Source organism: Thalassophryne amazonica, chromosome 20 (genome assembly GCF_902500255.1).
Source record: "Thalassophryne amazonica chromosome 20, fThaAma1.1, whole genome shotgun sequence".
NCBI classification, from domain to species: Eukaryota; Metazoa; Chordata; class Actinopteri; order Batrachoidiformes; family Batrachoididae; genus Thalassophryne; species Thalassophryne amazonica.
Window position 1 is genome coordinate 16,273,886 of NC_047122.1, and position 27,460 is coordinate 16,301,345.

The 27,460-nt window shown below is 40.9% G+C and overlaps 1 protein-coding gene across 11 annotated transcripts in view; it reads left to right on the forward strand.

Moving 5' to 3' along the window:
• macf1a (microtubule actin crosslinking factor 1a) overlaps positions 1–27,460 on the forward strand; it is a 431,888-nt gene that overhangs the window by 126,671 nt on the left and 277,757 nt on the right. Inside the window, exon 1 of one of the 11 annotated variants that reach the window (XM_034161162.1) lies at positions 26,304–26,442. The exons of the other annotated variants lie outside the window; for them this stretch is intronic. Coding sequence (XP_034017053.1) covers positions 26,319–26,442 — 124 coding nt within the window. The 5' untranslated portion in view covers positions 26,304–26,318. Of the gene's footprint in view, positions 1–26,303; positions 26,443–27,460 lie in introns of those variants that run through there. 11 annotated transcript variants of the gene reach the window in all.

Below are 27,460 nucleotides of genomic sequence, written 5' to 3' on the forward strand. Positions count from 1 at the left end.
TCTGCTGAATCACCTCTAAATTATTTACACATTATTCACTTTGCGTGTTTTTAGGAATCCGCTAGCTTAGCATAGCTACTAGCTCTTAGCCGATTTAGCATGGCGGCTTCTCCTGTCTCTCCCGCACTTTTCTGCTCTGGGTGTGAAATGTTTAGTTATTCCTCTGCCTCCTTTAGCAGTAACGGTACTTGTAATAAGTGTAGCTTATTCGTAGCTTTGGAGGCCAGGCTGGGCGAATTGGAGACTCGGCTCCGCACCGTGGAAAATTCTACAGCTAGCCAGGCCCCTGTAGTCGGTGCGGACCAAGGTAGCTTAGCCGCCGTTAGTTACCCCCTGGCAGATCCCGAGCAGCCGGGAAAGCAGGCTGACTGGGTGACTGTGAGGAGGAAGCGTAGCCCTAAACAGAAGCCCCGTGTACACCGCCAACCCGTTCACATCTCTAACCGTTTTTCCCCACTCGGCGACACACCCGCCGAGGATCAAACTCTGGTTATTGGCGACTCTGTTTTGCGAAATGTGAAGTTAGCGACACCAGCAACCATAGTCAATTGTCTTCCGGGGGCCAGAGCAGGCGACATTGAAGGAAATTTGAAACTGCTGGCTAAGGCTAAGCGTAAATTTGGTAAGATTGTAATTCACGTCGGCAGTAATGACACCCGGTTACGCCAATCGGAGGTCACTAAAATTAACATTAAATCGGTGTGTAACTTTGCAAAAACAATGTCGGACTCTGTAGTTTTCTCTGGGCCCCTCCCCAATCAGACCGGGAGTGACATGTTTAGCCGCATGTTCTCCTTGAATTGCTGGCCCGTCTGAGTGGTGTCCAAAAAATGAGGTGGGCTTCATAGATAATTGGCAAAGCTTCTGGGGAAAACCTGGTCTTGTTAGGAGAGACGGCATCCATCCCACTTTGGATGGAGCAGCTCTCATTTCTAGAAATCTGGCCAATTTTCTTAAATCCTCCAAACCGTGACTATCCAGGGTTGGGACCAGGAAGCAGAGTTGTAGTCTTACACACCTCTCTGCAGCTTCTCTCCCCCTGCCATCCCCTCATTACCCCATCCCAGTAGAGACGGTGCCTGCTCTCAGACTACCAATAACCAGCAAAAATCTATTTAAGCATAAAAATTCAAAAAGAAAAAATAATATAGCACCTTCAACTGCACCACAGACTAAAACAGTTAAATGTGGTCTATTAAACATTAGGTCTCTCTCTTCTAAGTCCCTGTTGGTAAATGATATAATAATTGATCAACATATTGATTTATTCTGCCTTACAGAAACCTGGTTACAGCAGGATGAATATGTTAGTTTAAATGAGTCAACACCCCCGAGTCACACTAACTGTCAGCATGCTCGTAGCACGGGCCGGGGCGGAGGATTAGCAGCAGTCTTCCATTCCAGCTTATTAATTAATCAAAAACCCAGACAGAGCTTTAATTCATTTGAAAGCTTGACTCTTAGTCTTGTCCATCCAAATTGGAAGTCCCAAAAACCAGTTTTATTTGTTATTATCTATCGTCCACCTGGTCGTTACTGTGAGTTTCTCTGTGAATTTTCAGACCTTTTGTCTGACTTAGTGCTTAGCTCAGATAAGATAATTATAGTGGGCGATTTTAACATCCACACAGATGCTGAGAATGACAGCCTCAACACTGCATTTAATCTATTATTAGACTCTATTGGCTTTGCTCAAAAAGTAAATGAGTCCACCCACCACTTTAATCATATCTTAGATCTTGTTCTGACTTATGGTATGGAAATAGAAGACTTAACAGTATTCCCTAAAAACTCCCTTCTGTCTGATCATTTCTTAATAACATTTACATTTACTCTGATGGACTACCCAGCAGTGGGGAATAAGTTTCATTACACTAGAAGTCTTTCAGAAAGCGCTGTAACTAAGTTTAAGGATATGATTCCTTCTTTATGTTCTCTAATGCCATATACCAACACAGTGCAGAGTAGCTACCTAAACTCTGTGAGATAGAGTATCTCGTCAATAGTTTTACATCCTCATTGAAGACAACTTTGGATGCTGTAGCTCCTCTAAAAAAGAGAGCTTTAAATCAGAAGTGCCTGACTCCGTGGTATAACTCTCAAACTCGTAGCTTAAAGCAGATAACCCGTAAGTTGGAGAGGAAATGTCGTCTCACTAATTTAGAAGATCTTCACTTAGCCTGGAAAAAGAGTCTGTTGCTCTCTAAAAAAAGCCCTCCGTAAAGCTAGGACATCTTTCTACTCATCACTAATTGAAGAAAATAAGAACAACCCCAGGTTTCTTTTCAGCACTGTAGCCAGGCTGACAAAGAGTCAGAGCTCTATTGAGCTGAGTATTCCATTAACTTTAACTAGTAATGACTTCATGACTTTCTTTGCTAACAAAATTTTAACTATTAGAGAAAAAATTACTCATAACCATCCCAAAGACGTATCGTTATCTTTGGCTGCTTTCAGTGATGCCGGTATTTGGTTAGACTCTTTCTCTCCGATTGTTCTGTCTGAGTTATTTTCATTAGTTACTTCATCCAAACCATCAACATGTTTATTAGACCCCATTCCTACCAGGCTGCTCAAGGAAGCCCTACCATTATTTAATGCTTTGATCTTAAATATGATCAATCTATCTTTGTTAGTTGGCTATGTACCACAGGCTTTTAAGGTGGCAGTAATTAAACCATTACTTAAAAAGCCATCACTTGACCCAGCTATCTTAGCTAATTATAGGCCAATCTCCAACCTTCCTTTTCTCTCAAAAATTCTTGAAAGGGTAGTTGTAAAACAGCTAACTGATCATCTGCAGAGGAATGGTCTATTTGAAGAGTTTCAGTCAGGTTTTAGAATTCATCATAGTACAGAAACAGCATTAGTGAAGGTTACAAATGATCTTCTTATGGCCTCGGACAGTGGACTCATCTCTGTGCTTGTTCTGTTAGACCTCAGTGCTGCTTTTGATACTGTTGACCATAAAATTTTATTACAGAGATTAGAGCATGCCATAGGTATTAAAGGCACTGCGCTGCGGTGGTTTGAATCATATTTGTCTAATAGATTACAATTTGTTCATGTAAATGGGGAATCTTCTTCACAGACTAAAGTTAATTATGGAGTTCCTCAAGGTTCTGTGCTAGGACCAATTTTATTCACTTTATACATGCTTCCCTTAGGCAGTATTATTAGACGGTATTGCTTAAATTTTCATTGTTACACAGATGATACCCAGCTTTATCTATCCATGAAGCCAGAGGACACACACCAATTAGCTAAACTGCAGGATTGTCTTACAGACATAAAGACATGGATGACCTCTAATTTCCTGCTTTTAAACTCAGATAAAACTGAAGTTATTGTACTTGGCCCCACAAATCTTAGAAACATGGTGTCTAACCAGATCCTTACTCTGGATGGCATTACCCTGACCTCTAGTAATACTGTGAGAAATCTTGGAGTCATGTTTGATCAGGATATGTCATTCAAAGCGCATATTAAACAAATATGTAGGACTGCTTTTTTGCATTTACGCAATATCTCTAAAATCAGAAAGGTCTTGTCTCAGAGTGATGCTGAAAAACTAATTCATGCATTTATTTCCTCTAGGCTGGACTATTGTAATTCATTATTATCAGGTTGTCCTAAAAGTTCCCTAAAAAGCCTTCAGTTAATTCAAAATGCTGCAGCTAGAGTACTGACGGGGACTAGAAGGAGAGAGCATATCTCACCCATATTGGCCTCTCTTCATTGGCTTCCTGTTAATTCTAGAATAGAATTTAAAATTCTTCTTCTTACTTATAAGGTTTTGAATAATCAGGTCCCATCTTATCTTAGGGACCTCGTAGTACCATATCACCCCAATAGAGCGCTTCGCTCTCAGACTGCAGGCTTACTTGTAGTTCCTAGGGTTTGTAAGAGTAGAATGGGAGGCAGAGCCTTCAGCTTTCAATCAATCAATCAATCAACTTTTTTCTTGTATAGCGCCAAATCACAACAAACAGTTGCCCCAAGGCGCTCCACATTGCAAGGCAAGGCCATACAATAATTATGAAACACAGTCTACGTCTAAAGCAACATAACCAAGGGATGGTCCAGGGTCACCCGATCCAGCCCTAACTATAAGCCTTAGCGAAAAGGAAAGTTTTAAGCCTAATCTTAAAAGTAGAGAGGGTATCTGTCTCCCTGATCTGAATTGGGAGCTGGTTCCACAGGAGAGGAGCCTGAAAGCTGAAGGCTCTGCCTCCCATTCTACTCTTACAAACCCTAGGAACTACAAGTAAGCCCGCAGTCTGAGAGCGAAGTGCTCTAATGGGGTAATATGGTACTACGAGGTCCCTAAGATAAGATGGGACCTGATTATTCAAAACCTTATAAGTAAGAAGAAGAATTTTAAATTCTATTCTAGCATTAACAGGAAGCCAACGAAGGGAGGCCAACACGGGTGAGATATGCTCTCTCCTGCTAGTCCCCGTCAGTACTCTAGCTGCAGCATTCTGAACCAACTGAAGGCTTTTTAGGGAACTTTTAGGACAACCTGATAATAATGAATTACAATAGTCCAGCCTAGAGGAAACAAATGCATGAATTAGTTTTTCAGCATCACTCTGAGACAAGACCTTTCTGATTTTAGAGATATTGCGTAAATGCAAAAAGGCAGTCCTACATATTTGTTTAATATGCGCTTTGAATGACATATCCTGATCAAAAATAACTCCAAGATTTCTCACAGTATTACTAGAGATCAGGGAAATGCCATCCAGAGTAACGATCTGGTTAGACACCATGCTTCTAAGATTTGTGGGGCCAAGTACAATAACTTCAGTTTTATCTGAGTTTAAAAGCAGGAAATTAGAGGTCATCCATGTCTTTATGTCTGTAAGACAATCCTGCAGTTTAGCTAATTGGTGCGTATCCTCTGGCTTCATGGATAGATAAAGCTGGGTATCATCTGCGTAACAATGAAAATTTAAGCAATACCGTCTAATAATACTGCCCAAGGGAAGCATGTATAAAGTGAATAAAATTGGTCCTAGCACAGAACCTTGTGGAACTCCATAATTAACTTTAGTCTGTGAAGAAGATTCCCCATTTACATGAACAAACTGTAATCTATTAGACAAATATGATTCAAACCACCGCAGCGCAATGCCTTTAATACCTATGGCATGCTCTAATCTCTGTAATAAAATTTTATGGTCAACAGTATCAAAAGCAGCACTGAGGTCCAACAGAACAAGCACAGAGATAAGTCCACTGTCCGAAGCCATAAGAAGATCATTTGTAACCTTCACTAATGCTGTTTCTGTACTATGATGAATTCTAAAACCTGACTGAAACTCTTCAAATAGACCATTCCTCTGCAGGTGATCAGTTAGCTGTTTTACAACTACCCTCTCAAGAATCTTTGAGAGAAAAGGAAGGTTGGAGATTGGCCTATAATTAGCTAAGATAGCTGGGTCAAGTGATGGCTTTTTAAGTAATGGTTTAATTACTGCCACCTTAAAGGCCTGTGGTACATAGCCAACTAACAAAGATAGATTGATCATATTTAAGATTGAAGCATTAAATAATGGTAGGACTTCCTTGAGCAGCCTGGCAGGAATGGGGTCTAATAAGCATGTTGATGGTTTGGATGAAGTAACTAATGAAAATAACTCAGACAGAACAATCGGAGAGAAAGAGTCTAACCAAATACCGGCATCACTGAAAGCAGCCAAAGATAACGATACATCTTTGGGATGGTTATGAGTAATTTTTTCTCTAATAGTCAAAATTTTGTTAGCAAAGAAAGTCATGAAGTCATTACTAGTTAAAGTTAATGGAATACTCAGCTCAATAGAGCTCTGACTCTTTGTCAGCCTGGCTACAGTGCTGAAAAGAAACCTGGGGTTGTTCTTATTTTCTTCAATTAGTGATGAGTAGAAAGATGTCCTAGCTTCACGAAGGGCTTTCTTATAGAGCAACAAACTCTTTTCCAGGCTAAGTGAAGATCTTCTAAATTAGTGAGACGCCATTTCCTCTCCAACTTACGGGTTATCTGCTTTAAGCTACGAGTTTGTGAGTTATACCACGGAGTCAGACACTTCTGATTTAAAGCTCTCTTTTTCAGAGGAGCTACAGCATCCAAAGTTGTCTTCAATGAGGATGTAAAACTATTGACAAGATACTCTAACTCCCTTACAGAGTTTAGGTAGCTACTCTGCTCTGTGTTGGTATATGACATTAGAGAACATAAAGAAGGAATCATATCCTTAAACCTAGTTACAGCGCTTTCTGAAAGACTTCTAGTGTAATGAAACTTATTCCCCACTGCAGGGTTTTCCATCAGGGTAAATGTAAATGTTATTAAAAAATGATCAGACAAAAGGGAGTTTTCAGGGAATACTGTTAAGTCTTCTATTTCCATACCATAAGTCAGAACAAGATCTAAAATATGATTAAAGTGGTGGGTGGACTCATTTACTTTTTGAGCAAAGCCGATAGAGTCTAATAATAGATTAAATGCAGTGTTGAGGCTGTCATTCTCAGCATCTGTGTGGATGTTAAAATCGCCCACTATAATTATCTTATCTGAGCTAAGCACTAAGTCAGACAAAAGGTCTGAAAATTCACAGAGAAACTCACAGTAACGACCAGGTGGATGATAGATAATAACAAATAAAACTGGTTTTTGGGACTTCCAATTTGGATGGACAAGACTAAGAGACAAGCTTTCAAATGAATTAAAGCTCTGTCTAGGTTTTTGATTAATTAATAAGCTGGAATGGAAGATTGCTGCTAATCCTCCGCCCCGGCCCGTGCTACGAGCATTCTGACAGTTAGTGTGACTCGGGGGTGTTGACTCATTTAAACTAACATATTCATCCTGCTGTAACCAAGTTTCTGTTAGGCAGAATAAATCAATACGTTGATCAATTATTATATCATTTACCAACAGGGACTTAGAAGAAAGAGACCTAATGTTTAATAGACCACATTTAACTGTTTTAGTCTGTGGTGCAATTGAAGGTGCTATATTATTTTTTCTTTTTGAATTTTTATGCTTAAATAGATTTTTGCTAGTTATTGGTGGTCTGGGAGCAGGCACCGTCTCTACGGGGATGGGGTAATAGGGGGATGGCAGGGGGAGAGAAGCTGCAGAGAGGTGTATAAGACCACAGCTCTGCCTCCTGGTCCCAACGCTAGACAGTCACAGTTTGGAGGATCCCAAAAAATTGGCCAGATTTCTAGAAATGAGAGCTGCTCCCTCTAAAGTGGGATGGATGCCGTCTCTCCTAACAAGACCAGGTTTTCCCCAGAAGCTTTGCCAATTATCAATGAAGCCCACCTCATTTTTTGGACACCACTCAGACAGCCAGCAATTCAAGGAGAACATGCGGCTAAACATGTCACTCCCGGTCTGATTGGGGAGGGGCCCAGAGAAAACAACAGAGTCCGACATTGTTTTTGCAAAGTTACACACCGATTCAATGTTAATTTTAGTGACCTCCGATTGGCGTAACCGAGTGTCATTACTGCCGACGTGAATTACAATCTTACCAAATTTACGCTTAGCCTTAGCCAGCAATTTCAAATGTCCTTCGATGTCGCCTGCTCTGGCCCCCGGAAGACAATTGACAATGGTTGCTGGAGTCGCTAACTTCACATTTCTCAAAACAGAGTCGCCAATAACCAGAGTTTGATCCTCGGCGAGTGTATCGTCGAGTGGGGAAAAACGGTTAGAGATGTGAACGGGTTGACGGTGTACACGGGGCTTCTGTTTAGGGCTACGCTTCCTCCTCACAGTCACCCAGTCAGCCTGCCTTCCCGACTGCACGGGGTCTGCCAGGGGGGAACTAACGGCGGCTAAGCTACCTTGGTCCGCACAGACTACAGGGGCCTGGCTAGCTGTAGAATTTTCCACGGTGCGGAGCCGAGCCTCCAATTCGTCCAGCCTGGCCTCCAAAGCTACGAATAAGCTGCACTTATTACATGTACCGTTACTGCTAAAAGAGGCCGAGGAATAACTAAACATTTCACACCCAGAGCAGAAAAGTACGGGAGAGACAGGAGAAGCCGCCATGCTAAAACGGCTAAGAGCTAGTAGCTACGCTAAGCTAGCGGATTCCCAAACAGGGAATCCGACACTAGACAGGCTGTGGAGCAGCACAGGTAACGCACGACAACAGCGCTAAATAAAAATCCACTGGACAGGCTGTGGAGCAGCACAGGTAACGCACGACAACAGCGCCCAAAAAAATAAAATCAAAATCAAAATCCACTGGACAGGCTGTGGAGCAGCACAGGTAACGCACGACAACAGTGGTAAAAAATAAAATAAAAATCCACTGGACAGGCTGTGGAGCAGCACAGGTAACGCACGACAACAGTGCCAAAAAATAAAATAAAAATCCACTGGACAGGCTGTGGAGCAGCACAGGTAGTAACGCACGACAACAGCGCTAAAAAAATAAAAATAAATAAATAAAATAAAATAATAAAATAAAAATCCACTGGACAGGCTGCGGAGCAGCACAGGTAACACACGACAACAGTGGTAAAAAATAAATAAAAATCCACTAGACAGGCTGTGGAGCAGCACAGGTAACACACGACAACAGTGCCAAAAAAAATAAAATAAAAATCAAAATCCACTGGACAGGCTGTGGAGCAGCACAGGCAACGCACGACAACAGTGCTAAAACAAAATAAAAATCCACTAGACAGGCTGTGGAGCAGCACAGGTAACGCACGACAACAGTGCTAAAATAAAATAAAAATCCACTAGACAGGCTGTGGAGCAGCACAGGTAACGCACAACAACAGTGCTAAAAAATAAAATAAAAATAAAAATCCACTGGACAGGCTGTGGAGCAGCACAGGTAACGCACAACAACAGTGCTAAAAAATAAAATAAAATAAAAATAAAAATTCTCTGGACAGGCTGTGGAGCAGCACAGGCAACGCACGACAACAGTGCTAAAACAAAAAAAAAAATCCACTGGACAGGCTGTGGAGCAGCACAGGTAACGCACGACAACAGTGCTAAAACAAAATAGAAATCCACTAGACAGGCTGTGGAGCAGCACAGGTAACGCACGACAACAGTGCTAAAACAAAATAAAAATCCACTAGACAGGCTGTGGAGCAGCACAGGTAACGCACGACAACAGTGCTAAAACAAAATAAAAATCCACTAGACAGGCTGTGGAGCAGCACAGGTAACGCACGACAACAGTGCTAAAACAAATAAAAATCCACTAGACAGGCTGTGGAGCAGCACAGGTAACGCACGACAACAGTGCTAAAACAAAATAAAAATCCACTAGACAGGCTGTGGAGCAGCACAGGTAACGCACGACAACAGTGCTAAAACAAAATAAAAATCCACTAGACAGGCTGTGGAGCAGCACAGGTAACGCACGACAACAGTGCTAAAACAAAATAAAAATCCACTAGACAGGCTGTGGAGCAGCACAGGTAACGCACAACAACAGTGCTAAAAAATAAAATAAAAATAAAAATCCACTGGACAGGCTGTGGAGCAGCACAGGCAACGCACGACAACAGTGCTAAAACAAAATAAAAATCCACTAGACAGGCTGTGGAGCAGCACAGGTAACGCACGACAACAGCGCTAAATAAAAATCCACTGGACAGGCTGTGGAGCAGCACAGGTAACGCACGACAACAGTGGTAAAAAATAAAATAAAAATCCACTGGACAGGCTGTGGAGCAGCACAGGTAACGCACGACAACAGTGCTTAAAAAAAAAAAAAAAAAAAAAAAAAGCTTTCAGGCTCCTCTCCTGTGGAACCAGCTCCCAATTCAGATCAGGGAGACAGACACCCTCTCTACTTTTAAGATTAGGCTTAAAACTTTCTTTTTTGCTAAAGCTTATAGTTAGGGCTGGATCAGGTGACCCTGAACCATCCCTTAGTTATGCTGCTATAGACTTAGACTGCTGGGGGGTTCCCATGATGCACTGTTTCTTTCTCTTTTTGCTCTGTATGCACCACTCTGCATTTAATCATTAGTGATCGATCTCTGCTCCCCTCCACAGCATGTCTTTTTCCTGGTTCTCTCCCTCAGCCCCAACCAGTCCCAGCAGAGGACTGCCCCTCCCTGAGCCTGGTTCTACTGAAGGTTTCTTCCTGTTAAAAGGGAGTTTTTCCTTCCCACTGTAGCCAAGTGCTTGCTCACAGGGGGTCGTTTTGACCGTTGGGGTTTTACATAATTATTGTATGGCCTTGCCTTACAATATAAAGCGCCTTGGGGCAACTGTTTGTTGTGATTTGGCGCTATATAAAAGAATTGATTGATTGATTGATTGATTGAATTCTAACTAAACGGGCTGTTCATGTCATCTTCTGCAACTAATTATTAGTTTCATTACTGATCTGCGGAGTATTTGTTTTTTGATAATTAATAATGTAATATTCTCATATAATGTTTACGAGCTGATTACCCACCCCAGGGCAGGTTTGATTTAGAGACTGAAATGAAAACCATCTTCACCAACAAAGCTTTTATTTCCCACCTATCCCAGAGAACTGTTTGGGCTTGACTAAAGCTGACTGTAGAAGAGACAGCTCATTTACAGCACCTCCTGGTACACCACATTTGGCTGTCCATTTGATGTGAAGAGGAAGATGTTCTCGGGTTCCAGATCGTGTGGCTCCCATGTAGAACATGCCACATGGGGAAAAGGAAGGCTCAGAGAGATCTACGCCAGTGGTTTTGAGTCTGTCCCTGACCCTTGTTGGTGGTCATGGCAAAGCACGGCTTAACATAAAACTGAAACCTTCTGAACTGGAAAGGGAGGTCTGATGGAATCATAGATATTCGAGGGAGGACGACATCTTCCCATTTGTACTGACCACAGGAAGTACTAGCTGCTTCAATGACGTTGTGGTGCAGCTGGCAGATGGAGACATCAATAGCCTATGTGAGGGATGCGTGCATGCACATAACTCTACCAAGTGTATGTCGTGATTTGTCAGACCAACTGCACTTTGTGTGGTGATCTCACCTTCATGTGAGGAGCTACTCCACTGATGTTCTCGTTTAACACGGACACAGTTTATATTAAAACGCTGCCATTTATGGAGTTAACTTTGTCATTTTCAACCCATCAGGCACTGCAATAGCTCTGATTATTGTGCCTTAATTGAGAGAGTGGTGACATGAGTCAAAAAAAAAAAAAGGTCACATGACTCATGGTGTTATCTTGGTTCCAAGACAGTGTTGGCTGTTAATCTGTCTGTCTGTTAATGCCGGGTTGTTGTGCATTTGGAGGCACGAATAGACACAACAAGGGCTTCAAGATGTACAGATTCCCTTCAGATCTGAACAGAAGAAAAATTTGGCAAAATAAAGTCAGCTGTGTGGTATGTAAGCCGACATCGTCAAAATTTTGAGAGGTAAATTTATTGTTCAGTCCCATGTACAGTAAAACTCACCCAAACAGTCATAGTATAAACCAGATATTTGTAGTCACCGGACAAAAAAGTCCCAATGTTTTTGTATTGTTTTCCATGTAATAAACACCGTATATAAAGGATTTTGTACAATGGGTTTTTTGCTCACATCAGATAAAGTGTCCCATCCGAATGAAATGTATTTCCATTAAATAGCTCGAGCAGTCTGGATGTGCACAGTAACAGAGGTACAAATCAAAGTTCAGCTGTGACACTCGCTGATTTGAGTAAAGTGGGACCGGAGTCATTTCTGGGATTAAACGTTTGACCGTTTTTCACACCGTGCTCAGACTTGGACCCACAGCCTGGACATGCACCTGTCAAATCAGACACAAAAGACTGTGATTTGACACTTTTCTGCTTTCACTGCTTCACCTGCCATCATATTATAATAGTTTTTGCACTGCGCACGCCGATTACAAACTGATCAGAAAAGTCTGCACTTTTACAGCATGAAGTTGGATTTGGAGGTGACGATTGTAGAAAGAAAAGCTTGTTGAGGGTCATATTAATCCATAATAAAGCATAATCCATTGATGGAGAACTTTAAAACTCTCACACATGTCATTGCATGGCATGGAGTTACAGCTGTGCAGTTGCATGAGTCAGGCTTTTAATTAATTAAATTAATTAAATAAAGCATCATAAATTGTAAATTTGATAGATTAACTATTTTTATATTTATTTTGATAGCACCTGTACCTGGATGTGTTGCTGTATGTGGCTAAATGATTTACAAAAATGTTGAAAACATTAAAGGTTCATTCAATAGTTTAGTTGGAACCAAAATGGCGCCATGTTCTGAGTTGACACCATTCTCTCAATTAAGGCACTCTAGCTCTGATGTGTGTTGTTTTATTATTAAGCAGCACATTGTGCTGTCAGACACTTGGAGGTGTTTGTCAAACCTGCTCAATACATCGCAACTAACTTCAGCTAAGCTAATATTAGCTTCAGGTCTGAAGATAACGGAAACCACACACAATGGGACCTACCAACATTTTGCGCAAATGGATTTTGGGGAAATAAGTTGCCCTTACAGTTTTTGAAATTGTCTCCGCTATTAGTCCGCAGGAAATGGCTGCTTCAGTGATGTTCTGGTGCAGCTGGCAGATGACACAGCGAGTCTCATTGGGACATCAGTAGGCTATTTCACTCCTCGTATGTCAAAGTATGTGTGCCAAATTTGGCACTATTCTGAGGTGCCGTTTGGACAGGAGAGGGACAGACAGTTGTCTCTTAGTATAATAAATGCATCTCATAGATTAGCAGTTTTTTAAAGTTGAAAGTGACATTCTGAAATTATGAACAATTTCGAGAGGTTACAGATGCAGTGAAAATTTTCAGTGGCAAAATTAGCACTACAAAGAGACTGTTTTTAATCTAATCCAGTTAATCGTTAACTTCAAATCTATTATCCTTGAAGGTGACCTTTGGTTTAACCCAAGTTAAGTCACTGACACAGCAGGTTGAAAGTCTCCCTCCCAATTTTTCTCCTCCCTCCCAAACTACAGACAAAATAACTTACATGCTGCTTGTCTTCTCGGGTCATGACATGATAGCCGTCCGGTGCAGGTCACAGGTTCTGGCTTGTAGATGAACACCTCAGATTTTCACATGTACAGGGTTTCAGCAGGTGGACAGTTGTCAATTCCTCCCGACAGTCATATTCAATTTGTGAAATCTTGTTATATCCTGTTTCTGCAGGAGAGTTTTATATCATCCAGTCTTTGTCCTGACGGGATTTAAGCATTTGCACATGGTGGGAAAGCTTGTGTGAGATTGCTTGAAGACGTTTGGCCCACAAGGCCATTCTTTCTTTATGGGCCCTGCCATCAAGGGGATCAACAGAGTGTCTTGAGCTCTCTTGGCTTGTACATGCTGGAAAGGTGGCTGGAGAAGGTCATTCTCTTGTTTTATTTCTCCATGTGTGAGGGGACCACTTGTCTTGGGGGGGGGGGGGGTGCAATAAGACACAGCAAGTATACGATTATAAGTCACCAACTCTTGTTGGTCTTCATTCAGCATGTGAAGATGGCTCTGCAGGTGGTGTTTATGACCGGGTTGATCTTCGTGGTATGAAAGTATGTGCTGAATACTGGGAATGCATACTCGGATCTGATACTAGGATGCTCTTCCTGGCTCCGCCTCCTGACTTTATGTTGGTGATGTGGTCTATGGTGATAGCTATGGTTGTGTTCCAGCCATTTTACCATCTCTGTCTGTATCTCTGTTCAGATTGAGAACAGATTGAAGACACTTTTCTCAGGACAGACCCATAGATGGTTGATGGCCATCACAAAGTTTTGTCTCCATTTTAAGTCATTGTATAATTTTCTTAACTTTAACAAGTTTCCTAAGAACCAAACATAGACTTAATGTTGTTTTAATACTGAAATATTCTTTAGTGACTGTGTATGAGTGTGTTCTTTCCTGAATACAACATAGATGTGGTTCTTTCATCACGTGTGGTGATTGAAAGGACAGAATTAATTGGACTTTGTTTCCTAGCAGTGCTTTGTGTGCGTCAGTCTTTATTCTTGGGTGTGCAGGCTCAGTATTTGTTTTCCTCTGCCAAATAAATTTATTTTGCTTTACCAGGAATTCTCTCTTGAAACAGAGTTGCTCTCTTGACATTTGCAGCACCAGCAGCCGGCCTGAGGACCATTTTGACTCCAACAACTTAAGTGTTTCCATCCTGAATAACATTTTGCTCTTTTCTCCCTTTCATGGCCCCATCATTCAGTTCACAACTGCCCTCTGCCTTTTCCAGATTCACGGATTCTTTTTCAAGTTTTGCGTGTGTGTATGTGAGACAGAATTCAGCAGCACAATTTTTGAAAATGACAGACGACGATCGTATAGGGATGGGTATCGAAAACCGGTTCCTGTTAAGAATCTGTAAGAAATGATTCGATCCACTGACATCGGTAGCCTTTGTGCTTAACAATATCCCTTATCGGTGCTTCAGTTCACATTACGCCGGAGCTAGCTGGTGGTCAGAGATGGCTCAGACCACTTGCCAAGTCGATAACACATTTGTTTTTGCCTTGCGCATGCTCCGCTCAGGAAACAAGATTAGCTGCATAGTCAGTGGGTCAGAGTCTGACGATTTACCAAGACTGACAACAAATATGAGTAAATGAAGTACTTTTATGCATTTCTGTGGTTTCTTGAGGCATTTTGTGGATGTGGAAATGCGCTCTGACCTCAAAACGTGCCCCTGTGAAATAAATCAAATGCACTCACTCTTCTTCTGTGCCGTTTAACGGCAACCGGCATGCTTATTGTTACATTGCTGCCACTTTCTGCATTAGTCCATTATAGCAATACTAAATCCTTGCGATGAGTCCAGTGTCTTTCAAGTATTTAAAAGCCTAACACTTCCCCTCCCACATTAATTTAACCTTTATTTAACTAGGTCGGTCCCATTGAGATCAAGATCTCTTTTACAAGGGAGACCTGGACAATAGGGCTGAAACGATTAGTCGAGTAACTTGAATAATTCAATTACAAAAAATGTTCGAGGCAAACTCTGTGCCTCGAAGCTTCATTTAATGTTGTAGTACATATGCCAGGCCTGTGTGTGGTGCTGTAATGTCCCCAGAAAAAAAAAAAAACAGAAGACGACTAGAGCATGCACTTAAGTGTAAAAGCTCATCAATTTAGCACAAAAGCTACCGCTTTCCAACACGGCACACAAAGTAAATAAAGCATTTTAGGAAAAAGATGGTCCACACTGATAATCTGAAAGAGCTTACTGCACATTTAAAGTGAAGTAGTGTGTTTGTCAGTTTTTAAAAAACACTGTTTTGTCAGCTGCCTGCTCTCCACTATACGTGGGGAGTGTGGCTATTCGCCCGGCGGCCGGCTGCTGCCTCTCTCTGCCCGGTGTGAGTCAAAGCTTTAATTTTCGCTTTTTTGGGCAATGCACAATGCTTCACAAACATGGTAACTTAAATAAAATAATAATAATAATAATAATAAAAAGTGACTGCGAGGCTTGCATGTTCAACCGCCAGTTGAAATGCATCTGCTGAATAGCAGAGAAAGGGATAAAACAAAAAAAAACCTCACGCAGGAACCCAGTCCACCATCCGATTACTCCGATGACTAAAATAATCGATAGCTGTAGCCCTACTGGACAGTAATAAAGTTTCTCACCTAACCTGCTGATCCTATGTCTAAAATACTTCAGACAGATACTTCTTTCAGGCATATTCTTCTGAATTCTGAGAGAACCTCTTGACTTTTTCTGGAATAGTTATTACAATACATGAGGACGTCCCTAATCACCAAAACAATGTACTACACTCAACAAAAATATAAACGCAACAGTTTTGGTTTTGCTCCCATTTTGTATGAGATGAACTCAAAGATCTAAAACTTTTTCCACATACACATCACCATTTCCCTCAAATATTGTTCACAAACCAGTCTAAATCTGTGATAGTGAGCACTTCTCCTTTGCTGAGATAATCCATCCCACCTCACAGGTGTGCCATATCAAGATGCTGATTAGACACCATGATTAGTGCACAGGTGTGCCTTAGACTGCCCACAATAAAAGGCCACTCTGAAAGGTGCAGTTTTATCACACAGCACAATGCCACAGATTTCGCAAGATTTGAGGGAGCGTGCAATTGGCATGCTGACAGCAGGAATGTCAACCAGAGCTGTTGCTTGTGTATTGAATGTTCATTTCTCTACCATAAGCCGTCTCCAAAGGCGTTTCAGAGAATTTGGCAGTACATCCAACCAGCCTCACAACCGCAGACCACGTATAACCACACCAGCCCGGGACCTCCACATCCAGCATATTCACCTCCAAGATCGTCTGAGACGAGACCAGCCACTCGGACAGCTGCTGAAACAATCGGTTTTCATAACCAAAGAATTTCTGCACAAACTGTCAAACCATCTCAGGGAAGCTCATCTGCATGCTCGTTGTTCTCATCGGGGTCTTGACCTGACTCCAGTTCGTCGTCGTAACCGACTTGAGTGGGCAAATGCTCACATTCGCTGGCGTTTGGCACGTTGGAGAGGTGTTCTCTTCACGGATGAATCCCGATTCACACTGTCCAGGGCAGATGGCAGACAGCGTGTGTGTCGTCGTGTGGGTGAGCGGTTTTCTGATGTAAATGTTGTGGATCGAGTGGCCCATGGTGGCGGTGGGGTTATGGTATGGGCAGGTGTCTGTTATGGACGAAGAACACAGGTGCATTTTATTGATGGCATTTTGAATGCACAGAGATACCGTGACGAGATCCTGAGGCCCATTGTTGTGCCATACGTCCAAGAACATCACCTTATGTTGCAGCAGGATAATGCACGGCCCCATGTTGCAAGGATCTGTACACAATTCTTGGAAGCTGAAAATGTCCCAGTTCTTGCATGGCCGGCATACTCACCGGACATGTCACCCATGTTTGGGATGCTCTGGACCGGCGTATACGATAGCGTGTACAGTTCCTGCCAATATCCAGCAACTTCGCACAGCCATTGAAGAGGAGTGGACCAACATTCCACAGGCCACAATTGACAACCTGATCAACTCTATGCGAAGGAGATGTGTTGCACTGCATGAGGCAAATCACACCAGATACTGACTGGTATCCCCCCCCCAATAAAACAAAACTGCACCTTTCAGAGTGGCCTTTTATTGTGGACAGTCTAAGGCACACCTGTGCACTAATCATGGTGTCTAATCAGCATCTTGATATGGCACACCTGTGAGGTGGGATGGATTATCTCAGCAAAGGAGAAGTGCTCACTATCACAGATTTAGACTGGTTTGTGAACAATATTTGAGGGAAATGGTGATATTGTGTATGTGGAAAAAGTTTTAGATCTTTGAGTTCATCTCATACAAAATGGGAGCAAAACCAAAAGTGTTGCCTTTATATTTTTGTTGAGTGTAAATAAGGTCTTCTTGATGCCTGGAGGAACCTGTCCCAGAGATCTAGGCTCCAGTAACTGTGTACAGATTTTGTTTTTATTTATGTCCAGAGATCAAGGATCCAGTGATCAGTTTCATATTTATTTAGTTAAAGACTCAATAAAATGTTGTTGTCATAGAAAACCTGTAAAGCCTCCTTTTTATACACAGAAAACTCACAGGAGGTATTGATAAGGGAATCCATAAAGAATCGGATCGATAAGCGGAACTGATAATGGCATCGATATCAATTAAAATCTTATCACTACCCATCCCTAAAAGGGGAAGTTCCTTTTCGATGTGGACAAGGCGTAAAACATTTCCTGGAACAATTATATACAATTATAGACTTTTGATTTCGGTGTACCCGTGATTATGCGGACCTGGTCAGGATGGGGTTCACCGAGGGCTTGGCCTCCCATCCTGACCAGATCCGCATAATCACGAGTACACCAAAATCAAAAGTCTATAACTGCTTTATTATATGTTAAACAAGAAAATTGGGAGTTTGTCAAACATACTAAAACTGAAAAATCAATCTCAAGTTTCAACTCTTTATTATTACTGTCATACTGCACCAACTGACATCTCATCGATTAGTCAGTCGATGGGATGTCAGTTGGAGATGCCTGGTAAGTCGATGACAGAGTCTTCAGGCTTTTTTTTTTTTTTTTCCCCATTCGCCCGTCTGGCTTCCACGTAAAATCGACCGAGTACTCTGTCAGGCATCCGTCTGTCATAAGTGTCAAAGTTGAGTGCGTGTCCCTTTTCAGTGACGTACTTGCGAAACAGGTTGGCTGCTGACTGTATTTCTGCGGGTGTTCTTTGCATCTTTTTTGTGTAAAAATTTAAGTCAGCGTCGCTAACAGACGCAAACCTGTCTTCTGCCATCTTGTCAACAAACTGACAGCCAAAGTTGCCGTTGTATCGTGTTATCTGATTTATCGATAGAAGGTGTCGCTCGATTAGGTAGCACTACGCTGAACGCGAGGTGTACTTGTTTTGCATGCGCGGTCTACTCGGCTCCACCAGCGGTCAACTCGGCATGTGGTACAGCTCAGAAAGTGGTGAATGGGCCAATCAGAAGTTAGCAAAATCCCATACCATATAATAATAATAATTATTATTATTATAGCTTATCACATTGATTAATTGCAGACACAGAGATGATTTATTTATTTATTTGTTCATTCATTTTCTATATGTGCTTACTCCAGTCAAGGCTACCAGGGGTGATAGAGCCTATCCCAGCAGTCGGAGGGATACTGAGTCTATCACAGGGCCTACAGCGAGATTAAGTAATAATTATAACATGTTTCAGCTGTAGTTATCACATAGTTATTTGGTCAGGTCAGTTACCTCAATGTGCTATATACACTACTAAGTTCTCAGCCTAATCATCCTGTGCTTAAGCACATTGAGTACAGTTTAATTTTTCAAAAAGCACAGGAAGAAATCTCAAGCAGACCAGACTCAGTGGAGTAACCATCTGCTGTGGTCATTCAAATAAGACAGAACAGAAAGCACATGAACATGCAGTAAACTAAGAGATATTGCAACTGAAACAACCAAATGCAGCTCATTGTTTTAAACATTAACTGAGCAGCGATGTCTGAGTTGCAGCCAAACAGACTGTGTAGTTAGTGCTTTCAGACTGGAGCTGATGGGGCCGTTTTGAAGAAAATGATCTTTTTGAAGCTGACCTCAGGTCTGGGTCCAATGCTTTTGTCATCACTCATAGTGACATTCTGCAGAACTGTTGTTTTGAGTGTATCTGTGTGTGATCTCAGGTCATCTCTTGTTAATCCTTCCTCATGAGGACCTCCTGGGGGGCTACAGCCCTCTGTCTTGTAATCTCTTAATGTGGTCTGTCTGTCTGTATGACAGACACCTTGCTCTGTCTGCTTCCAGCTGAAGTTGTGATCCGCTTAGTTACTCTGCCAAAACAAAACTTCAATCTCGGCTCCTCCCACAGTGAGGAAGACATAATGGGCCTGGGATCCCCCTGCGAGACCGGATGAAAGCTGTGACTCGCAATGACAGAGGTTCTGGTAAAATGGAACATATCCTCATACCAGTTTATACTGTTTATTTATTCATTTATTTGTTTTCATCAGAAGCAGGGGTGGTGGCCAAGTGGTTAATGCGCTTGGTTTCAGTTCAGAAGGTTCCGGGTTCAAATCCCACCCCTGCCACATTTCTCCATGTAATGTGGAGTTGCGTCAGGAAGGGCATCCGGCATAAGACTTGTGCCAATTCCACATGCAGATCCACCTTGGATTTGCTGTGGCGACCCCAAGTGCAAACAAGGGAGCAGCCGAAGGGACTTACTTTTATTTGTTTTCATCAGAATTGTGATATTTCTATTTAATCACATCACAAAGTGTTGAAGGCGTTATATAGTTTTTATGACTTTATTTTGAGACAAAACACCCTTTTTCTCAAAACATGACCCTGTGGAGAAAAATTATTATTCGTCTTCTTTGTCGTTGTCTTCTTCCTCTTCTCCTGCTGCTGTGTATGACGGCAGGCCGGCATCCTTACTGTTCCATTGCTGCCACCTTCTGCATCAATCCGCTATAGCAGGACTAATTTCTGTCGATGACTTAGTGTCTGTCAAGCATTTAAAAAGCCAACACTTTCCCGTCTCACTTCACCTTATGGCTAAAATACGTCCTACAGAAACTTCTTTCAGGCCTTACAATTGATTTCCTTCAGTTTTTCTTTAATAGATAAATCGTTCAAAAATGACAAGATATGTTGCCCGCATACCGAAATTGGATTGCATCAATTTTATTTTTATTTTGGAAAATTTCGACTGGGGTACAGCTGGTGCACATGATGTGTGCTTTTTAATGGTATTATGCTGTATATGCCTGTGAGGTTTTCCTAGTGACTGGCACAGATAGTTGGGGTGCAAACTCATATGATGTGATTTAGGATTTTTATTATGGGGCAGTAATTTGTAAGCATGCATCTTACATGTAAATATTAATAAAGTCACTGTTTTATACCACAAATATTGTTGTTTTGATAGGTTTTAATGTCTTAAAATGATTTACATATACTTGCATGAAGTTCCAGTATATTTCAAAACTCATTGCAGATTAAGGAAAGACAGTTGAAGAATAGTTTTGGCAAGTTCAGTGATATCTGTTCAATGCTATGGCATTTATAGTAAGTACATATGCTATAGCACTAGACATGCATCACTAAAAGATCTACATAGATTCTTTTATTACAGTCAGGTTTCCACATACTCCAACATACTAAAAATATAAAATGGAAATTCATGAAATTAAGTCTCTGTAATGACCCTGAAATGCCTCTAAAATGTTCAAAACCTGTCAGCTTTAGGGGTCTGTGCCTCCTGGGCCCCAACAGGGGCGCTGCCCATGGACCTTGCTGGGGGCCTACGGCGGTCACCAGGCCCCCGCCCATTTTCAGAGTTATTTTCCTTGCCCATTCTCATCCCGGTAGTGGCTGAAGGCAGAGAATTGGTCACTATCCTAATATTTACACTGAGTTGGACTGGTTGGTTTTACATCAGGTTTTAAGTTGGCTTGACTGGGATCCTAATGCAGTTTTATGGCTTGCAGTCATATCTGTAATATATGTTAAGCCTGTTTTATTCTGGTCAAATAGAGATGATTTGCTGTTGTATTGTTCTATACTGCTTGACGTTGTTAACCTGCTTTTAAAACCATGTTAAGCTGCGGTCGAGGGGATTAGCAGTTTTTGAAGTGACTTGATCAAATTTAAACATATAAACTGAATAAAGTTAAGATGAAATGGTTTTGGATGTTGGGGTGAGACGACACATTCTTTTATAAGTTTGTGCTGACGATGTCAGTCTATGTCGGCACACTGATCTCTGGTGTCCTGCAATTCTATAACTAGACCCAGCACGCCCCCTAACGGCATAATGTGGTGCTGCAGGAGAACAGTTTGAGGTCATCTAAGTTTGGATGTTTTTCAAAGTGGGGCTTCCAAGTTTTCCAACAGACTCAATAACTTATTTATTTTATGTGTTAACATATTTGTTTATGACAAAATTAATCATTGTTTCCTCGTCACTCGTATGTTCAGGTCATGTTTCATCTGCTGGAACATGACCTGAAAGTACTCCACGGTGACGATGATGTAATCCTTGTACTGATTTCACAAAAACACAGCCAAGCGTTTCCAACACAGTTTCCTCCTGCAGTGTTGTTTGAACATTTTTTGGTACTTTTTCCTGGCACTTGCCCTTCCAGAATTAGCAGGTCAAGTCTCTAGCTGGCAGATCAGTTTCCAGACAGGATGTGATTGTGCTTCCTTCATCCAGCAGAGGGACTAAAGGTCACGTGGCTGTTGAAAATTGGAGTAGGAGGCTGGAACGGGGTGATGATGTGTCACGGTCACACCACATGCAACTGTCTCAGAATAGCTTTTTATTTTCATTCCAGTTTAAAAGGCACAAACCAGGTCCACAAGTATTTGGACACTGACACATTTTTGCATCAGCATTTGTACGGCACCAAAACACGTGATTGCAGTGTTGACTTTTAGCCTTTAGTGCAGCAGATAACAGAATACGTATCGACAGTGGAATCGTTCAAATGGTGAAGCAAGCACCAAATTCGGCACAAATACTCCTTAGACATTACCTTTTGTAAAAAAAAAAGAAAAAAAAAAAAAGACTGGCCACTTGAATTTTTAATAGGCAGCCAGGTAGGGGTCAATTGAGTAATTACACAGGGGTCAATAATTAAAAATGCTCCAGTGATATTGAAAACTATACCACATCATTTGACTGATCATAAAGATTCCAAAAAGGTATAGTTTGGACTATCTACGACTGAATGTTATGGGGTAAAAACAGCAAGAATGGTGACAAAGGTCAATTGCAGTTTGTACAGGGGTCAAAAGTTAAAGTTGCTCCAATTTTGGTATAAAGTGATGCAAATCATTGGTTGAGTTAATTGGGTTTCAAAAAGAAATAGTTTGCACCATGGGTCATGCTTAGTTATCAAGTTATAGGTTAACATACGTCACATGTCATAGAATCCAATGGACGCTGACATTGTTTGACCATTAATTTGGAGACGAAACATTCAACACAGTCAAAACTATTCTATTTATTAATCCTATTAGCTCAACCAATAATTTGCACCACTTTTTTTTTTTTTTACCAAAATTGGAGTAATTTTAACTTTTGACCCCTGTACAAACTGAAATTGACCTTTGTCCCTATTTTGCTGTTTTTAACCCATAACTCCAGAACATTCAGTTGTTGATTGTTCAAACTATACCTTTTTGGAATCTTTGCGATCAGACAAATAATGTATAGTTTTCAGTATGATTGGAGTATTTTTGACCCCTGTGTAATTCCTCAGTTGTCCCCTACCTGGCTGCCTATTGAAAATTCAAGTTAGTTTTTTCAAAAGAGTAACGTCTAAGGAGTATTTGTGCTGAATTTGGTGCTTCCTTCACCATTTGAACGATTGTTTCAGTTATCTGCTGCAGTATTATTTCATTCAAAGGGTTAACAATAATCCTGAATTAACCATTTAGATGTTAGAATGCAGAGCACAAGTGGAAATGTTTTCCCAGACTTGAGCAGACAAGCGGGTCCCACACACAGTCTGTCTTCTTCATTGTGCTAAGACTATCAACCCCCCCCCATCCCACCATCACAATATTTACTTCAGTAACAAATATGATTCAATACAGGTCCCACGATACCATTATCACAATGCACAGTGCATTTTTCCAGCCCTGTTGTGAAACTTGCACAGGAAGTGATTTATTAGTTGAAGCTATGAGTGCACAGCTTCAGCTTGCTGCCACAGAGCAGAATTTAAGGAGCAGAGCTGCTGCAGTCACAATATACACTGAAGATAAGACTCTGCTGCTTCTGTTCCCTCTCATACTGCAGTCTGACGTCTTTTTGTGTGGGTTAGCGCTCTCTCTCTCTCTCTGTCTCTCTCTCTGTCTCTGTCTGGACAGACATTAGATTTAACCTTTGACCTCTTGATCCCGCGAGTCGGCGTACTCAGAAGCAAACAATCAGCTTCATGGGCCGGCAGACTTCATTTCAGCCACATGTGGGGAAAAAATGAAACATATTTCATCAGAGATGGTTAACTGAGATACAAAACAGGAGAAATGAAAAAATGCTCTGAAGTGAATGTTGAGTGCAAAGTGAAACCTCAGAGGACATGGTCTTATTAAATACAGTTGATGATTTTTTTTTTTTTTTTTACTATGGCAAAAACAATCATTCTAGTTCTTCACTAAGAAGTGATGTTAAAAAATCTGTTCAAGCTGTGAGTGTTTGGTGGTTTTAGGAGACTGGATGTGATGCTGCTGGTGTATTTTCGGTGGTTTGAGTGTTAGTTTTTGGTCTCTTCTGCCCCACAGTGGCAGCTTTACGCTCTTTGCCACAAGACTCATTTCCTGCTGCTCAAGTTCCTCCTCAGTGTTTTCTCACTTTTCCGCCTTTCATCTCTCAATCACAGTCTTATTCTGCTTTCTTTTTTATATATATATATAGTTTTTCTTTTAATTTCATTTTATGTTAATTCTGGATTCTTTTTACATTTCAGGTATGACATTCTTTTAGGGGACTTAATTTTTTTTTTATACAAAGGAAGTCTGGGTAATGTAGTTCTACTAAATTTAGAGCCATGAATGGGGAAACGTATTACTTTTAAAAGGCCTTAATTAAGTCTGCCGAGGAGATTGTTTTGAATTTTTAAACAGGATTATTTTGAAACTTATGGTGAAAAAATAATGAAGCCTAACTGCTGATTTGCATTGCATTTGTCATGAACAAGCCATTTTATTTAGCACCATCCAGATTTATCTGTGAGTTGCCTATAGTCTCTTTGACAGATACTGAAAATTTCATGGAAAAATTCTGCACGGTTCCAGAGATATGCACGAAATTTACCCCATAAATAGCACTTTTTTTCATCAATTTTGTGTGACATTGATATTTAGCATTATCATTTAAAGTTGAATGTTAAAGAAATAACCTTATATTTTGTCATTTTGTTTGTTTATGCTTCATACTAACACACAGTAATACATTTTTGTAAAGGTAGAAATGTCATTTCCTAGAAAAAACATTGTTTCTAAAACAAGGTAAAACTGTCGCAAGCGTAACGCTGAGAATAAGTCCTTGATTTATTTGTGTCAAAACCTTAACTATAGCTCCTACTCTGTTTCAATAGAATAATTATATTACTTGTTCAATACCAGGAACTAATGGACAGAATTTCTTTGTTTCAGAAGATACCTCCAACTGTTGTCACAAGCGTTACGCTCTAGCACATTATAGTATATTTGCACTAATAATTTCTAGCAATGACTGAACGGAGAGACCAATAGAAATATTGAAACTTTGATATCGACCCATAACTAAAATAACATTTCACAAAAAAGACCACTTTTATATTTTGATGGTTATGTCACACTTTGGCTTCATTATTTTTGAACTAGGCCTTTTATGAAACTAAGACCTTTAAATTCATGTGATGTTCTGTGTTCAGGTTTAAGAGTTGCCTTCATCATTTTGAAAAAGGCTATTTTTGTCATTCAGAAAAACACTAATTGAAGTGTGTCTGTGAGTGGTTGTCCTATAAATTTAATATAACGTGTGTGTTGCTGTTGCTTCATGCTGAAAACCAGGTTTAGCTTCTTTTTTTCCTTTTTTGCCACTTTTGAGACCCTGTTCGAAAAGTGTCTGTTTTTGGTGACACTCGTAGTAACACTGTTGTTTTTCGAATGAACACATTCAACATTTCACTCTGAGTGCTTTCTTAAATGCAGTAGTTGGATAAATGATGTCCAACCATAGCATGTCTCACTTAGATTAGCAGTTTGTCAGAGTGTGGTGTTGAGCAGCGCTCCCCCCCCCCCGGCATGGTGTGGATGTGTTTTGTTTTGTCTGGACGTTGCTAGGACTAAAATATTGCTGGCTTCATAACCTGACCACAGAAACACACGATTCCCAGCGAGGTGGAAGTAACTGAGGAACGACCCCCCAAATATGAACCTGGTCATATCTGTGTCTCCAATATGAATAAATCTGATGGTTCTTAATGTGTGGGACACAAAGCCTGTAAAAGTGCAACTCTAATGGAATGAATTTGATTAATGTTGGCGTGTCATTTTAAGAGGATTATTCAAAATTAGATTTTGCACGTTTGCAAGTACATAACTTTAACATTTAACTAGAATCTTATTTTTACTTATTCAGAAAAAAAACTTGTTTTTTGCCATTTCAGGTATAGCCATTTGTAATTTTACTGATTCGTAACTGCACTGAAACATGTGAGATATGAAGCTATAAAGGAGTGCACGCTCACAGGAAAGGGTGCAGTGCATGTGGTTAACTCCTGTGTGGTTTCCTTTTGACTGTGAGATGCACACAATCAGGTGAATGTGTGTGTAGTTGCATGGCAACTTGTAACCGCTTTGCTTATGGTGCGCTGAGCAACCCTTACAGTCTGCCGGCTTGTTTCAGGGGAATGGAATTTACTGTAGAGACAGAGAGAGAGAGAGGGGGGGGGCATGGGGTTGAAAGAAGGCATCCCAATGCAGAGCAGGACACGCAGACATTATTAGTGGTTTTATAGTTTGTATTAATGGAGAGAGATGCTGGAGAGCAAAAGGGAAGAAGCAGCAAATAATGGTTTTGTTTGAAAGGCTTTTTAGTGGCACAGAAGAAGTGAAATCAGAAAGCGGACAATTGTAAAGTTTTTTTTAATGACATTTAGAGACCGGCTGTAAAAACTCTACCTTGTGGACACCTGTTGTTCTTGGACTATCCTCTCACTGGAAAGCTTTATTGGATGTTTGTAGCAGACCTGCAGCCTGAGCTTCAGTGAGTTTTGAAGCTGAGAAACATTTTGTCGTATTTCATACCTCTGTTTGAGGAGATGGACTTCCTGACAGACCCAGATGTTGTAGCTCCCATCCTGGTTGTGAGTGTTCATTGTCTGACTGCTGCTGGATATTGGTTGTACCGCCGTCAACGTGGGCGCATCCGCCATTCAGATCCAGGTAACATTTAGCTTTGAGCTGTTTTGGAGAAGTGAATGATTGTTTGTGTAATTTTTCTTTTTGTGGTTTGTGTATTGATGGGATTTGATATTGTGTATTTGGTCACTTGGAATTGTAAGCCATTAATTCTAGAAATTGATATTCAACGCCTTAATCAATAACTACAAAATCAGAAGTGCTCTGATGGCACTGCGATGCCACACCCACATGTCAAATTATCAGACATGTCAAAGAAATATTACATCAGAGTTTTAAATTGACAGGTTTACTATCAATAAAATATCTCATCTCCATAAAATTATCCATTTTCTCTGTTATTGTTGTTACCTTGACCTCATCTCTGACCTTGACTGGCTGATCCTAAGCAAGCTCTGCCCATTTCTTCCCATCCGTAGGCCCAGTGTATCTGGCAGGTTTGATCAAAATCTGATTAAGCTGTCTTGCAGACATTGCAGAATAATTAATTATCACTCTGTTATTGACTGTTTCTGTTGGTTGGCTGAGGTGTTTCTGTCTCTGTAGGTTTTTAAAATGATTTATGATTAGCGTGGTGCTAAAACTTTGCTGGCTTTGTTGGCTTTTTAATGTTGCATCAAAGTCATGTTTAGTTATTTTGATGTCGCTGAAGCTCACAAGCAGATGTTTAGGTTTTTAGTTTTGTCAGATGGGATGCAGCGCTGAAGGACTGTGGTCTGAGCTTGTCTGCTTTTACAGCGAGTCAGCAAAGCAAAGTTTTCCATATTTGGCTCTTTGTGGAGGAAGGCTGTGATATTTGGTGGACTATTGTCGGACAGTTATGACTGTAACTCACTCTGGTATTGTGCCACAGACTCTTGTCTCTGCCAGCTGATATCACCAGCTTTGCCTTGATTTTTACTCATCTATTTGATGGTAAAACTGTGCTGCCGGTGAGTCCAGCATTGTGTCCAATTAATCATAGCTAATAATGGTCATGATGTAACACTTTTTTCTATAACTAATTCTTATTAACAACCAATACAAAAATGAAATGTGCAAC